This window comes from Astatotilapia calliptera, chromosome 7 (genome assembly GCF_964374335.1).
Source record: "Astatotilapia calliptera chromosome 7, fAstCal68.1, whole genome shotgun sequence".
Lineage (NCBI taxonomy): Eukaryota > Metazoa > Chordata > Actinopteri > Cichliformes > Cichlidae > Astatotilapia > Astatotilapia calliptera.
In genome coordinates, this window is record NC_137428.1 from 6,452,177 (window position 1) to 6,468,635 (window position 16,459).

Sequence of the window (16,459 nt, forward strand, 5' to 3'; positions counted from 1 at the left end):
GTTACGCAACACCAAAAAGAGCCTTGGGGTAGATGGCCTCAAACATTTACAGAACAGTCCTGTAGCAGGGAATAAGACGGTGATTGTGGGTTTCCTTGTTCTAAACATGCTTGAAGTGGTTGATTTTATCTGACAAACCAAAAACCAACCATTTTTCAAACAAACAGAAAGGCTAATAAAATACTTTTAAAATCTTTACTAAAATAATGAATTAAAAAATGATTCATACTTATTGAAACAACAAATAAAAATAGATACATAATGTCCCTTGTTGAGAAACTGCAGTCATAAAATAAGACAATGCTGCTGGAGATTACAACCAGTGTATTATTCTGATGTAGGAAGAGGAAACAGTGGTTCTTGTTTTAACTGTCATCACACCCATGTGCTTCTGCTGTTTCCTTAAAGTCAAGAACAGATCACACGGCAGCAACTCAATGCATTTGGACACGTACACACAGTCAAGTTTAAACTGAGCACCAGAAAGGGGAAGAAAGCAGAGTTTAGTGACACTGAACGTAGCAGTGTCCCACAGCTGGTCTACTGGGATTTCCCCCAACACAGCCATCTCTAAGCTTTACAGAGAATGGTCTGAGAAGGACCCAGAAAAATGCTTTGTTATTAATCAACAGAGAAAAACTTCCAGACGGTTTCATGCTGATAGGAGGACAACAGTAACTTAAATAATCACTTGTGAAAATGTTGAATCAGATGGGCTACAATTTGTATGAACTCACCAAAAACATTGCTTTGTCTCCTGAAATCGTAATTTTTGCTGCAACATCTGCACAAGCAACATGAGAGTGTGGTGCCATCCTGCTTTGTATCAACAGGTCAGTCCAGTGGTGGTGTAATGCTGTGAAGGTTATTTTCTTAGCACACTTTGGGCCCTTTAGTACCAACTGAGCATGTGCAAATGTGTAAATGTCTACTTGGGTATTGTTGGAAACTATGTCAACAACATAACCATCTTCTGATGGCTACTTCCAGCAGGACAATATGCCACGTCACACAGTTCAAATTGGTTTCTTGAACATAACAATGAGTTCACTGTACTCTAATGCCATCCACAGTCACCAGATCTCAATCCAATAGAGCACCTTTGGGATGTGGCGGAACAGGAGGTTCTCATTATAAATGTGCAACAGACAAATCGTCACCAACAACAGCTTGTTCAAACCATGCCACAAAAAACAAAACAAAAAAAACAAAATCAAGGCAGTCCTGAAGGTAAAAGGGCATCTGTAAAGGTACCAGTAAGTAACTGAAAAGTCTTCGGTGACTGTGTCTATTCTTAGCTGCTATTAAATCTAGAGTCAGTAGTAATGATTTACAGTAATTATAAACTACCCAAGTGTTGATGCTCAAATGGTATGGTAAATGGGAAAGACTCCACTACACCTGAAAGTGATTCCTCGAGGCTGACATTTTGAAACGGAAGAGTCAATCTCTCTAGTTTAGACAGTACAGCCCATGTTGGTAAGCTTCAACTGCACTTAAATTTTAGTCAGTATTAAGACCACTCATTTTGTCACTTTATCTAAGGAAGATACAAGATGCTATTCTCCACCAACTACACAAGCAAAAACTCAGTTCAGCTGTGCATTACAGGCCTATAGCAAAAATAAACAGTCCACATGCATATGGTCAAGGGAGAGATGGAGACACAAAAATAAACCTGAAGAGAGGAGTGTGTATGTGCACATGCATGTGTTGTTGTTGCCCCCCAGAGCAATAGCGGCAGCCTTCCAGATCTATAAAAGCTCATCACACAACACACAGCTGACACTCCCGCACACACACGCGCACACCCACACCCACAGGTGTTTGGCAGGCAAACCAGGTTCCAGAACTAACTAGTCTCACTAGAAAGCAGCAGCTACGACACGAATAAACAGTGCATACAGTATGGCAACACACTGCTGCGGTGTTCAGAGAACAGAAATAACTATGGACACACACACACACACACACACACACACTCTCTCTGGACACGTGTTTAATTGATGTTGATGTGATGGGACTTGGTACAGGACACGTGAACCCTGTGCTTGAACAAACTGCAAGCAGAGCTGATTCATCATGATTACATATCAAACAACGGCAGCATTTCATGTTGCAGGAAACACGTCAACCAGAGCAGCAACATTTGAAGCTTTCTGTTGCATTTTCAAAATGTTTGTAACAATTCCTTAAGACTAACTGATCTTTGCTTCTAATTTGTAAAAAATAAAATAAAAAACCCAAACAAACAAACTTGTAAGTAATATGAAGGCGACTCAATGAGTTCTCAGGCCACACCTTTACAAACATGGATGCATGCCTGTCATTCATTTGTGACAACAACTAACACATGCTAACAGATTTTTGCTACTTCCTCCTTCCATCAAGCATCTACGAGGCCATATTTGTGATACATGCACACGCACACTTAAGGCCATACTACTCACACAGTTGCTTTATCCTACCTAGTGACAATATGTACACAATTTCTGCACAAATGTGTGGATTGGTGGGGAGGAAATTACCCGACGCTGGTCAGATCTTGGACTAAAAAAAGTTGGCTCAAACAAAACTGACAATGAGGTGATCTGTGGCCAATCCAGTACACTGTGTACTACACCAAATGTCAGCAGCACAGAGGTTTCTAGAGGGAAAGCTAAGGCAGTGTAAAATAAGCAAATGAGCAAAGTGACAGCAGCTTTGAGGCATTTCACTTTAGCTACACCAAGTTTTTATTTGTATTTTGTAGGAGTTTTTTAAACTGCAAAACTGCAGCCAAATAAGTTGACATGACTGACTGGTACTCGACATAAGCAGATATCATCAGCCATGGTAAAGGTGTGGTGACTTTATGGCAGACTACATTACAGGATTAGTAAGGAGGAACAACTAACAAATAAAATGACAATTATATTATTTAGTCATCCAGATCAGCCTCAGATATATTGAATATCGTCTCAATGGCAGCTACCTGACATTTATTCACCTGTTCACATGATTACATTTCACTGCTTTGTAGAATGTAACCACTATCATTGTTTTACTTCATTAGCATTTAAACACCACAATAATTTTCACTTAGATTTTGTTTATTATCTACACAAACTGCATTTGTATGCGGCTGATTATTATAACATTCACACTAACACAGTAGCCAGTGTTTATAATAATATCAATAGCCATAACAACAAAACTGATCTTATTAGCTTATTAGAAATATAGTGTAACAGTTTAATTGTGTTTAAGTGTAGCTCTGGACACACCAGTTTCAGATTTTTGTACAAACAGCTGCTTCACCACACAGTAGCATAAATAATCCATCTGGAGTCCCCAGAAAGATCAATAAGCTTGCCACACAGACACACAGCTACGCAGATTAGGTGTGTGTACTATCATATCATATAATACAATACAGGTGTACAATTTTACGTGATAAAAAACTGACATATCACGAAATCAGTGTTATAGAGATGCCGTGTGTTTACATTCCCTAGTATCCACAGAATGTGATAAGCCCAGGCATGTCAAAACGATGATTTAATACTGAAAAAGGCAGCTACTTAGACAACCTCTAACAAAGCACAGTACGTTGCAAAATATGCAAGAAAGCCGTTACTGCTAAAGGAAGACACAACAAATTAGTTTCAACGAAGACTAGAGATGCTGGCACCTGGTGATGCGAAACCCAAAAGTAAAGAAATCACTTAAAGCATTGCTGGAGTTGGCAGTCCATATAACAGGAAGTGGAAACGGTGGACGGAAATGACTGGTTATGTGGTGGCAAAGGCAGGGCTTTAAGCAGCTAGTTAAAAATCCCAACTCAAGATTCCCAGGTACAAAATGTTTTTTAGGTTCAGTTTTATTATGTGACAATATTGAGCAGGCTGCATAAGAGCTACAAAGTTAAGTTAGTTACTTAACAGTAACTAAGTCAGTTAAGTACGTTTGTTTTTATTTCTATAGCATCAGAAGTAGGGCTGCACGATTAATCGTTAGAAAATCGCGATCTCGATTCATACGTATGTGCGATCTCATTTCCAAATGACAACGATTTTAAAAAAAACACAAAAAAAACAACAACAACCAAAAAAAATAAATAAATAAAAAAATTTTAAAAAAAGACGACGACGATTGTACCGCATTTTGATCCGGGACGTAATCTGCATGAAAACAAGCGCTCACTCTTCCTGCTCAACAAATGACAAGGGCGGAGCCTTATACCACGTGATACAGAAGCTGTGCGATGCTAAAATTAGCAGGGAAAAAACAACGGAGAGCACGTCAGGGATGACGAGAAAGTGACAGGAGAAAATCCATCCCGGTCAACCACCCAAACATCAATAACGGGAACCTTATACAGCGCTTCCCTATACACGTCGAACTCCCGCAGGCACAAAGAAATTACGGAGGCTATCACTTATCACCTGACCAAAGATATGGCTCCCATCAACACTGTGCAAAACGAGGGATTTAGGAAAATGATCAACACCCTAGACAAACGCTACACAGTGCCGTCCCGCAACTATTTTTTTTATTGTTGCACTACCTGCTCTATACACGCAGTGTCGAGCAATGGTGGAGACGGAATTTCAAGCAGTACAACATTTTGCGGCAACAACAAAACGTGAGATATTTGTTGTTTTTATGTTTATTTATTGTTTTTATGTTCAGTCTCAACTGTTACGAAGTTGATGTGCAGTTAATAAGTGCAATAAATATTTATACTGGAAAAGAAAATCGTGAGAGAATCGTGATCTCAATTCTAAGCAAAAAAATCGTGATTCTCATTTTATGCAAAATCGTGCAGCCCTAATCAGAAGTATCATCACAAAATTCCTTCAAATATCTTAATACAACTTTGAGTCTATGCTACACAATCCTAACGCAGATGTGTGTACACATAAGCACATACACACAAAAACAAGCGCACACAGGTGAAAAAGGGGTCAGTATATAAAAAGAGAAGTGCAGGTAAATTAGGAACCAGCAAACAAGAGACAGGGAATGTATTTAATGTTTTATCATATACATACACTTAATGTGAGTATCATATATTATTCACTCAAAGTACAAGAAACGTATCATGGAATCAGGTATGGACTTCACTGGCAGGTTTCCCTGCAGACTAAATGTCAGTTAGGAAACATGATACCAAACATGGTTACAACTGATTTCCACAGTTTTACTTCCACAGAGAACGGCAAATAAAAAAAACCCAACAACAACAACAAAAAAGTCATCTTCTAGCCCTACTTTGTAAAACTGTGCCAACGTGGGTGAGGCAGCAACTTAACTCAACATATGGGTACTGCATTTTGAAAAGAAGCTCAAGATCTGCCTAGGACTCTGTCAAATTAGACCTCGACAAAGACACATCTGAATATCTACATGTACAAGATGTACGACACTAGGCGCCAAAGTAAAACATCACTTCAGTGGCAAAGACATCACACCTAGCTTAAGGAAGGCTACACACCCTGCCCCGATCTGCAACTGTGTTAAGATGATAGCAGTCTTTACTTCTACCTGAGCTGCTTAGCTGAATTATTCACATAGCCCAATGCTCCATTTTCACTGTGGGAGGTGGTTTTACGTCAACAACCCCCACAGCACAGAACAGTCACCTCACCAGGCCCTGCTGTGTCATGCTACTATGGCAACATCACATAAGCACATGATGAGCACAAAGGTTTCAGCTACAACTTTCTAGTTACAGAGCAAGGCTTAGGGGAAATCAATAAAGTTCAAGTTCATACCATCACCCTCTCAACTCAAGCACGGTGCTCACTACCAGATAAACCCAAACTATGTTGACATATTGCGCCTTTGACGCCGACAGTGAAAGATAAAATAAAATGTACACACTCACAAATTATGTAAAATGGATGTGATAATCTTTATAAGAATATAATTTCCGATCCTATAAAGTCTATCCAACTTGAATGCATATTCCTTTACAGGCTTTTGAACATGCAAACAGGAGGATCAAAAAACCCAACCTTTAATTACTGGACACGCTACCACTTGAACCACAGATTACCCAGTGAGTCATAAGTTTTTGTTTAATTACCAACGCAATTAGCAGCAGCATCCAAAAGGAAGTTCACCGTAAATTTACACAAACATTGCTAATAACGGCCCAATATAATATCTCAAATCACAATAATCTTATTACATAAGCTAGTCACAAAAGGCCCTAACTTTACATTTAAGAAAATGTACTTATTAGGGCTGCCACGATTAGTCGACTAGTCACGATTACGTCGACTATCAAAATCGTCGACGACTAATTTAATAGTCGACGCATCGTTTGAAGCTTTGTAAGATCACAAAGGACGCAGGAATGAGTAGTAGGATTTAAGAGTGTAATAACGGACTGAAACAGAAGATGGCAGCACTGCATGTACAAGGATGCCAGCTGCCGTTAAACCCCGAAGAAGAAGAAGCTGTGTCCCAGAATTCATAGCGCAGCCCAGCGCAGTTGTCAACAATGGCGGCAGCTAGTTAGTTTTAACTGTACTCTTATTATTCTTTCTGGGTCACAAAATAAACGTTTAACATATTTTCAGGCGAGAATGTAGCTGTGTAAACCTCAAATATCTGCTCAGTTTATCAAGACACCACATATTTTCAAAAGCGCTCCGATGTTTTCGGAGATGTCTGTTACCCACTAGCTCGTTAGCTAGGCGGGGGCAAGGCTAACTAGAGCCGTGAGAACACCGGACTCCTGGCAAATCGTTTTCAAACCCACCGCCGTCTTTTGCTAGTCAGGTTAAACATATATATAAGTCACTTAGATAACTTAAAAATGTTATTGTTTGGCTTTCTTTAGTATTTTATTTGTTCCTGAGTAAATCGGTTTGGCTGAGATTAAAGTTATAGTTTTTGCACAGCTAAAACTGTCAAGCAGACAGCTGATTATCAGAAGTGTGAGACGCTGGAGAATATACTCCGGTGTCCTGTTATATTTTAAAAAGCAAGGAGTTTATTAAAACTTCACCGAAACAATCTGCAAATTTCATTAAAAATTAATAAACCACCATCTTGTCTTTATTTTTAGTTAGCACAAACACTTCAAGCTGTAAGCTAATGATAGTTATATAAGACCAGATACTGCTGGTGCAATAAGCTGTACGCTGTACGTCCAATGGATGATGATCTGATTAGTCGACTAATCGCAAAAATAATCGGTGACTAGTCGACTATCAAAATAATCGTTTGTGGCAGCCCTAGTACTTATACAAGCAGTTATGGCTATGCTATTTGTCTGCCCTCACTTTGACATTAGGTGATATGTGAATGCCTTGAAACTAAGTTCTTTTCAGTGAGTGTCTAATGTGATTTATGGTCAGTGCTCTCAAGACTAGAACTAGACAAAACACCAATCTGTTCATTTTTTTGTGGATAAATATAGACTCTTTGTCATGCCAGTAAACACCAGGAACAAAACATTCATACTGGGCCTCATTAAAATGACCTCAGTTTTACTGCCATTTTCAGGGTTTCTTTGTGTTTTAAAAATCTGAATTCTCATCAAAGCCACACTGTTGGCAATGCCATTATCCATGGTGCTGGAAAATCCAGGGAAAACCCAAAAACATTAAGCAAAAAAGCAGAAAAAAGAAAAATCCATCCAACCACTGTGGTGAGGCTGTATCTATTAAGAGCTTCGCTATGGTAACAATACAGCACAGGCATTATGTAACATGAGCATGGGAGATGATACACTATATCCTTCAAACCACTCTCCACATAACCTCACTTACAAACAACGTAACACTCGCACAGAGTGAGCTGACTCATTGAACTGGGTCTTGTATAACAGCAATAAGAAGCAACAGCTACTTTCATCTGCTCCACACGTATAGGAAACAAAATGCACTGCAAAATATTATTATGACATCTCAGTTTGAATACAGACAATTCCCCCAACCAAGCTTACATACATGCTTACCAGTGCACACTGCACGTGCAGTACCAGCTATCATCATGGCTAAGCCAACTCCTCCTCACACAAACCCACAATGGAAAGCAGGTGGGATATACAGCAAGAGAAGAAAGCCATGAAGTACTGGTTTATTTAAAAATAAGACTGTGTCTGGAGTCAGCATATTCTTTCAGCCATACATCACCAGCTAAGATAAAGGTCAAGTTAAAAGGTACAAAATCTCAACATACAAACGTTGAATACTCAGCAAAGCCCCTCTGTGACATTCATGTGGCATTATTGTCAGGCATGTTAGGGCACATTTTATATCCAGGCTCAACAGCTGTTCTATAGACAGGGGCACCACATAGGAACACACCCAGACACACACAGGAATGTCTGAATGTTTTTTCCTGGATCTAAATGTGGGTTTTCACATACCACATTCTTCACTGGCCTGAGTGACCTCTCTGAAATCCACCAGCAGCCCATTTTAACTGCACTATGATCTCACTTTTGCTGCTTCGAGATGAAACACAAACACACACACACACACACACACACACACACACACGTTCTCCACAGTTAAACAGGTCAAATGAGGAGCAAATCCTTTATGTTATGTAACAGCTGTAGCTCCACACTAAACCTCAGCTCTGGTAGAGGAGGGGGCTGGGGAGTGGCTAGATTTATCTAAAATAGAGAAGTTGCACAAAGCTATTGGTGGAATGTTTGTGCTCTAAGGCTCAGTTTTACATTTACACAAGTTTCTTCACCTCAGGAAACCCAGACTTATGTATCCCCATTTCAACACCACTACCAGAAACACTTTTGAAATAACTGATAATGTGCTACGTTCCTTACAGGGCAATAAAATCAGAACTGCAGAGAGTGTACTGTTGGGTGTGTGTGCTCCATTAGCTGCTGGCATACCCCTTATCCCAGCAGCCTCTGAAGAATTGCACAATGAAGAGTTTGCAACAGTTCACCCGACCCAAATGACCTGCTTGCTGAAACTTGCTAGTCGGAGCTGTGATGAATAAAATTGCCAGCGTTCTGTCCCGTGATTAGCAAAAAGCAAATACTTTTGCTTTGGAAACAAGCTTGGATATCATTATACGTATCACAAACAAGCCTACGAGTCCACAATGAGACGGCTATATACCAAAGAGAGACAAGGTTGTTTTTTTTAGTCGACCTTGTGGTCTACTTTGTTTTTAAGTACAGAAAGTCCTAAATTTATTGTGTCATAATGCGACCATGTAAGCTTACAGCTTAACAATGTAATTAAGTTCTACATTTCAGTTCAACAATGCGTCCTGAGGTTGGGAAAGCTGTTTCATAAGCACGTTCTTGCTTTCACAGAGGCCAGAAAGACAAGCCAAATATTTCATGACGCTGTTCCTCATATAAACATTTCAGTTCCTCTGCACATTATGCAAGATCAGCCAAGTTAAGGGCGTGATGCACTGAGAACTACTCAGATGTACCATCCAGGCATGTACATAAAAAATGCATACAAATACAGAAGGGGGAAAAAACAGCTCCCAAGACATGTCAATGAACTCCCAATGAGAGTGTGCAGGTTGTTACAGACCACGTCATTTTACATAACAGAGAAGGCCTAAACACACAATGCTCAGGCAAGACCTCACTAAGCCCTGTGAGAAACGGGGAGAAACACACAAACAACCATTACCCATGGGAATAAGTCAAATCACTGTGCTAGCATGTTATGAAGACAAATACCATGACATTTCACCTCGTGACATATCTGATCTTCCTAAAAATATTCTACCATGTGAAGCTTATTCTGAACACTTTGTACTACTGGAAACCAGCTGGGTTCAGTCTGATGCATGCACTGATTGGTTTTTTTAAACATATTTAGGGGCCTTTTTGACAAATGTGAGTCCTATTCAAAATTTTTAAAAGCCCATAATTACAGTAAAACTAAAACTTTAATTGTCACATTACAGGAAATAAAAATGTTTACCATAAACATTTATCTCAAAATTAAACATCATGCTTCTCTTATGATATGGTAACAGATAACGCTGCATTAAAACTACAGGGAGTAGTGAAGGCTGCATTCTGATCTACAATAACAAAGCAAGTTTACACAGCAAATTATTTTAGAACAGCTTCAAAATGTCTTTCAAAGTATGAACAGGAATGTCTATCATATCACGCCACACCCACTGGTGAATGACTCCCATGAGTCTTGAAGAATGATTCAGAATTGAGTGAAAGCACTCACCTGTAGTATCTGGACTGCAGATAAGTGGAGCAGACAGCCTTGGAGACATGGCTGGCTGAGCCAAAATCAATGACTTTGACTCTGTAGGGCTGTCTGGAGGGGTCAACCAGCATGATGTTCTCTGGCTTCAGGTCAGCGTGAATCAAACCCAAAGACTTGAGCTTCTTTAGGGCTGTTGCCACCTGCAGGAATTAACACAAATACAAAATATGATTCAAAATGGTGCTCTGCATTTTTTTTAGCCCATTAAAAACTAGGTGTGCCAGCTCTAAAAGCATCATCATACAATATGTCCTGTATCTTATGTGTTTCTATGGCAGAAAAGAAAAGTTTGTTTTACCTGCTGCAGAATAGGCCTGATGATTTTGAGTGGCAGTGGGCTGAACTTGTTCTGTTTAAGAAAGTCATACAGATTTTGCTCCAACATCTCAAACACCAGGCAGGTGTGGCTGCGGTGCTGGAAGCACTCCAAAGCACGCACCACATTGTGCTCCTCTGCATTCTCACTGCTCAACCGTGCCAATATCTCAACCTGGAACAAAAGGAAATAACATAGGCTCAGACTATCAGCTGTTAAAAGATTATGGGAGAGAGAGGAAAAAAAGGCAAATTGAACCGTTTCTGTTGTTCGGTTTTGGTGTGATGCTGCAACAAAACTGTGGGCATGCACAGAGTAACACAGCAGCAGATTTCAGCTAACACACTAACAACAGACAGTAATTCACAGTTCCTCACCTCAATCTGTCCCTGACGTGCATAAGACGGATGGTTCTTCAGTATTTTAACAGCCACCACTTCACTCGTTCCCCTCTTCCAACACTTTACCACCTGGCCAAAGGTGCCACGACCCAGAAACTCCAAAACCTCGTAGCTGTTCTTCTGGGAACACAGAACCTCATGCTGAACTAACTGGTAGTCACCATCTCCTGACCCAGCTCTAGTCACTGTAGCTCCAGCCACTGCCTCGTTACTGCCATTTGGCCTGATTTCAGATCCATCCACCCTGATTCCAATGTCTGTCACACCTTCCACCCTGTTGTGTTGAGCAGGCATCCCTCCACCTCCTAATCTGACAGTGTCTGCAAAGTTCCCAGTGTTGGTTTGCAACATGGCCACCGGAGGAGGAAGTGAAGGCAGAGCAGATACCTCCTCCACTATCTGCATGGTTCCGACACAGTTGTTTCCCTGCAGTTGTTCTCCACTTTCACCTGTCTTCTTTTCACATTTCTGGATGGCAGCTGTGTCTAAAAGTTTGGTGTATCCTCCTGGCCTCGGTACTCTTCTGTTTCTACCACCGTCCTCTTGCGTTCTGATACAGGCCCTACTCAGCAGCCCACAGTCCAGGCCTCCTCCTGCTGGAGTACCACCACTGTCCCTATAAAGCCTCACTTCCTGTGGGCCTCTGCCTCTGCTCTGGCAAAGAGACTGCTGATCCTGGGTCCGAGTTGGACCTTCTCCTAGGTTCTCTTCACTCTGTATTCCTGCAGTCTGCAATGCCCACAGCCCCCCTTCTCCGAGCTGTATTCCTGCGTGCAGTCTCCCTGAATCAGCCCCGACTGAGGATGGGACAACGTTGTTGGGATATGCAATACCGTAGTTGACTCCGATCACATAGGTTTTGGGTGGTGGTCGGTGCTGAAAGGCTCTGCTGGTGTTATTACTGCGGTGGGCTTCACCTATATGTCTGCTGGTACCACTACTGCTGGTTCCTAAGGCACTTGTTTGAGCTGAGTGCATCTGTGATGGGTAGACCAAGACTTGTGAGGCCATACCTAAAGAACAGAAACACAAGCCACATTAATCATTTAAAGCATGGCAAAACAAACTCACACCAAAATGCTACATTCAAAAAAAAGTAAAGAGTAGAACCAAAGTTTTTTCTTCTCCTTCACCATTCTCTCGAGCCAAGATTTTAAACAAAAAGAAAAAAAAAATACCAAAGGACACCAGAGCAAATACACATTAACTCATCATTTCACCATTACAGGAAAGGGGAACTGGCCTCCTGTAATGAGAGATGGGGGAAGCCCGCTGCATCTCTGGCCTGTCTCTGCATGCTATACTCAAGGGTCAGTTTCACACAAGCAGAACCACACTGCAAGCAGTACTGGAGGGGAAAATAATCCACCATAAAGGCACGATGAGTTATCAACCAGTGACATTTTACAAATATGGCAATGATACTGAAGTAACAGTGCTTATTTAGATTAGCATCAAAACCAAAATCAGAAGTAACACCATCTGTAAGAGAGGACGCTGAACTGTAGTAGCTACTGCTTTACTTTATGGCCTTTGCAATGCTGTAATCCAAATGATCTAACAACGATTCTTTGATTAAGGCACACCTCACTCCCAAATCCTAGAAGCATATTAGATCAAAACATGCATTAAAGAAACTTACACAATCTTCATGTCAAGCACTCACTTTTCTATTCAGTGCTTTCTACTTTAGGTAGTTGTCTATTACTGATGTTCATGTATTAATGGAAACATTTGTTCAGCATACAATGTGATCTATGCTGTAAAAATGTAAGAGTTCACATTTCTAAAGTCAGAACACTGTGGTAGCACACCAGGCGTATACTAGCTAAAGTGTGATAACATGGTTAGAAACCAATGTGACACAATGTGGGGGTCATGATAACTGTGTATTGATAGTATTAAAGTATTAAATATTCATGTCATGCCTATAGCACAAATAGGCTTTCTCAAACTGTTTTTATGCTTTTGTAGAGTTACAGTTAGACTCATCACCTCCATCCACTCGGATTTCAATTTTAATTTCCCAAAACAAACGATAACAAACACATTCAGTTATAGAGCCAACTAAAAGAATACAGACTTTTTTTCTTAAAGATTTTGTACAGATATCTTTTTTGGTGTGTTTCTTTTTTACCAAAATAATTGTGGAGTGAAAATTTAATACTGTGATAGCCCTGGAGCACAATCTACAATGTTTATTAATGTTAGATGCTTTGTTGAATTGGATTACATGTTTTAAATCACAAATGACACTGACGTTATAGACCAAGGTTTAGGCCAGTTTTCTCAGCTGACAGTTCAAATCAAATTCAAATTAGATGTAGGCCTATTCAAACAACATGGATGTGTATTCAATGTTCACAAAAAGACAGAAAGGCAGTATAATTTTATGGAAATCTAAAGCATAAATTTTACTGATGGTTTTTATTGGGTAACTGAATTTATAAGAGATGGGGTATGGGCAGGAGGCTTTTTTGGGGGAAAAAAAAAAAACTTTCAGCAAAGTGTAATTCAAGTTGTCTTGATAGGATTAGGACTGTTCCATGACCACTGGGCTCTGACCAGCCAGTATCAGGTTTCTTTTAGACTAGATCAGGTGAGCAAGGACTAACTGGTGGAGAAGTGGAATAAGAAGAGGGTCTCACCACACTGAGTGGGGTTGAAATCAACCAGGTAAGACTACTGTGGCTTGATCCGTTTTTATATCTGAAAACAAACAGCAATCTTTTAATTAATCCTTTATTTTCTCTTCCAAACTGAAAAAGTACCTAATGCCCCCAAAGCTGAACAAGGACTTTTGTTAACCCTTAAACTCTTTTAAGTGAGCAATGTCCATCTGTCCCACAAAACAGTTAAATCATTGACTAGAGTGGACACATTAGGCCGAATTATTAATTATTCAGACCTTAATGAAGCACTGCTGGCATTACTCACATCTCCCTGGAAGTTAGGAATATACAAACAAAGGAAAGTGATTATGCAGCCAAAGAACAAACATGCTTGATTTAGTTTTACACCAAATAGGATATGATTAGAGAACAGTGTTAGCCATTGTGTAACATACATATTTTAACATCCCATTGTCTAATGCTACACACTACTATAAAATATTTGCCTTCATTTATTCTTTTCCTGCAACTTTCCTTTCATTGCAGCAAGTCTGTACACCGCGATAACAGGCATAGGCAAAGGCTGCAGCCATACTTCCTGAATGCCCGTGTTTGGCTGGGTTACATTGGGACTCAGGTGATTCCAGTTTGACGCTCATGAAGCCGGCTGCGTTAAGCACAAAATTTCATTCCAAGTGCCAATGCAGGTTGAGACAAGCAGAGGGGTGTGCCTCAAAGTCAACATTAAAATAAAACACACCTCTTATTACCAGCAGGGCTGATGTGTTTCACTAGACAAACTGCTGATGGACAGTAACACTTGCAACCACACTTTTCTCTCTCAATATAGATCTGTATTCAGACTCTGGTTAACAACAATATTACTCAGAGCAGAAATGAGCTGGCAAATAGCTGTGGAGTGTGGCTGTAATTAAAATTCTTGCTGACATCATTGTAGTCTAAAACCAAACCCATATTTTTCCACTGCCTCCCTCACCGCTACCTTTCTTCATTCAACAACTACAGCAGCAAATTTAGCAAACACTAAAAATAATCTGATGGTGCTACAGGAAAAAAAAAAAAAAAAAAAAAAAAGGCGACACCACCATATGGCTGATGCCAACATCTCCACCTTCCTACGCTTGCCAATATGTCATTCCAGTCTCTGGGGGCCACCGACACAGCCAGTGCTGCTCTGCCTTCTCACTGCCAGGCTTAGGTAGCCTGATATCCCCACAGGATGACGAGACCCAAGCCTGAAATAGAGAGCCACGACACACACAAGTGTTTGCGTGTTTGTATGTGCTCACGGGTCCAGCTAGCGTCCACCCCACAGTTTGTTACTGATCAATCTAGAGAGGCATGTTAGCACACGGGGAGGGTGATGTGTGCCTGGCTGTGTGTGTGTGTGTGTGTGTGTGTGTGTGTACGTGTTTGGGGGATGGGCAACACCAGCCGAGACACCTGTTGGAACTTATAAACTGACAGGCAGCAAAGTAATTTACTCAAACTCACTCAAAAATACAAGTGCGAACTTTTACAGGTGTTATATCTTTACTAAGGGACAAAAATGTGTCAAATAAAGTCGTTTTTTCAGTACATAACTTTTTCAAGTTAGCATAAGTTAACAAAATGCATAGCTAAAGTTACTTAAAAATGAACACACATGAAAGGGCACACTAAAACCACACACCTGAATAGCTACCGTGTGCCCTAGCTCTAATTAAGCACGTTTTTATCGCCAACAGTTTCCAGCTACAGGGGACAAATCGAAGTTAGCAGCTGTTAGCAAACAAGCTAGCCATGAGCGAAGTACTGTCAACGTTAAAGGGACATATGAAACAAACACCAGCGCAGCACACAAAGTCCATTTGACGCCCAGCCTTGCCAGATAAGGTGACATACCTTCAACAAAACCAGTAAATCGTATCGCCCAGGGTGTGAAAGAGCTGGCTAGCAACGAGGACCCGCACCACAGTCGATTCCTGCAACGGTGCTGCTCCTGCTGCTGCTGCCATCTTGTTCAACGACGAGGACACACCGAGCGACTTTTCGCACATTTGAAGCACTAAATAACGCAAATAACTATCTATTACGAGAGCCCGACGTGACCCATGCTTTCCACAGCCGTCTCGGGTTGCGCCGAACGTCACTCTTGTGCCTGCTTAGGACAAGGAATCCGTGTTTCTAAACTTTTGCATGTTAATACGCCTCGTCCCCCACGGAGATAGCTGCTGGCGGGCGGCTAGCTGTTGCTGCTGGTTCGGTAGCTTGTTGCTTCTCCGCATGTGTGGAATGTTGGGGAGGGCAGAGGGAGGGGACAGTAAAATAATAACAGTGCTGTCTCCATGAAACACTGACTGAGCTGCAACGTTTGATTTCTGTTTAGATGTGCCAGAATTAAAACTTGTTTTTACCAATCTGTTCATTTCATCATCTTTTGAACTTTATTACAGTACTATGAATTTGTATCCACTCCAAAAAAAGATGCTTTGTTTTTACACGCATGGCTTCATCAGCCCCCATGTTCACCACAAGTCAGTTGATAATGTTTATACTTCTTTTAGCTCATTCTAGCTCACTGTGCTGGCATGATCCCCATGTTTAAATAAAACACTCTCTAGCTGAGCTGTGACAAAGAAAATGGCACAAAGGACAGTCGGTGGCATGTAATAATACACCAACACAGGAGTACTGGTTGCTTCTGGTTCTCTGGTCCTAAATTAAAGTTGCCTTTTGTGTTAGCGGTGATCAGCTGAAGCTTCTGTGTGCTGCTATTTTTGAGTCTTTTTAGGGAATCAAACAGAATCACTCATCGGTAATAACTGGATTGCACACCAAAGTGATAAACACAACACTCAAAGATGTTTAATTGTTGTTTAATTCTTAAATAAAATG

The 16,459-nt window shown here is 40.7% G+C and overlaps 1 protein-coding gene across 2 annotated transcripts in view; it reads right to left on the minus strand.

The window, feature by feature from the left end:
- Nucleotides 1-15,884, minus strand: part of hipk3a (homeodomain interacting protein kinase 3a) — a 32,554-nt gene extending 16,670 nt beyond the window's left edge. The window contains exons 1-4 of one of the 2 annotated variants that reach the window (XM_080304095.1): nucleotides 15,467-15,884; nucleotides 10,926-11,962; nucleotides 10,531-10,722; nucleotides 10,191-10,372 (exon numbers count right to left, since the gene is read on the minus strand). In XM_080304095.1, the coding sequence (XP_080160221.1) occupies nucleotides 10,191-10,372; nucleotides 10,531-10,722; nucleotides 10,926-11,960 (1,409 nt within the window). In that variant the 5' untranslated portion in view covers nucleotides 11,961-11,962; nucleotides 15,467-15,884. The remainder of the gene's footprint in view (nucleotides 1-10,190; nucleotides 10,373-10,530; nucleotides 10,723-10,925; nucleotides 11,963-15,466) is intronic. The other variant, XM_026172781.2, reaches the window with a different exon arrangement.
- Between the last annotated feature and the right edge of the window lie 575 nt (nucleotides 15,885-16,459).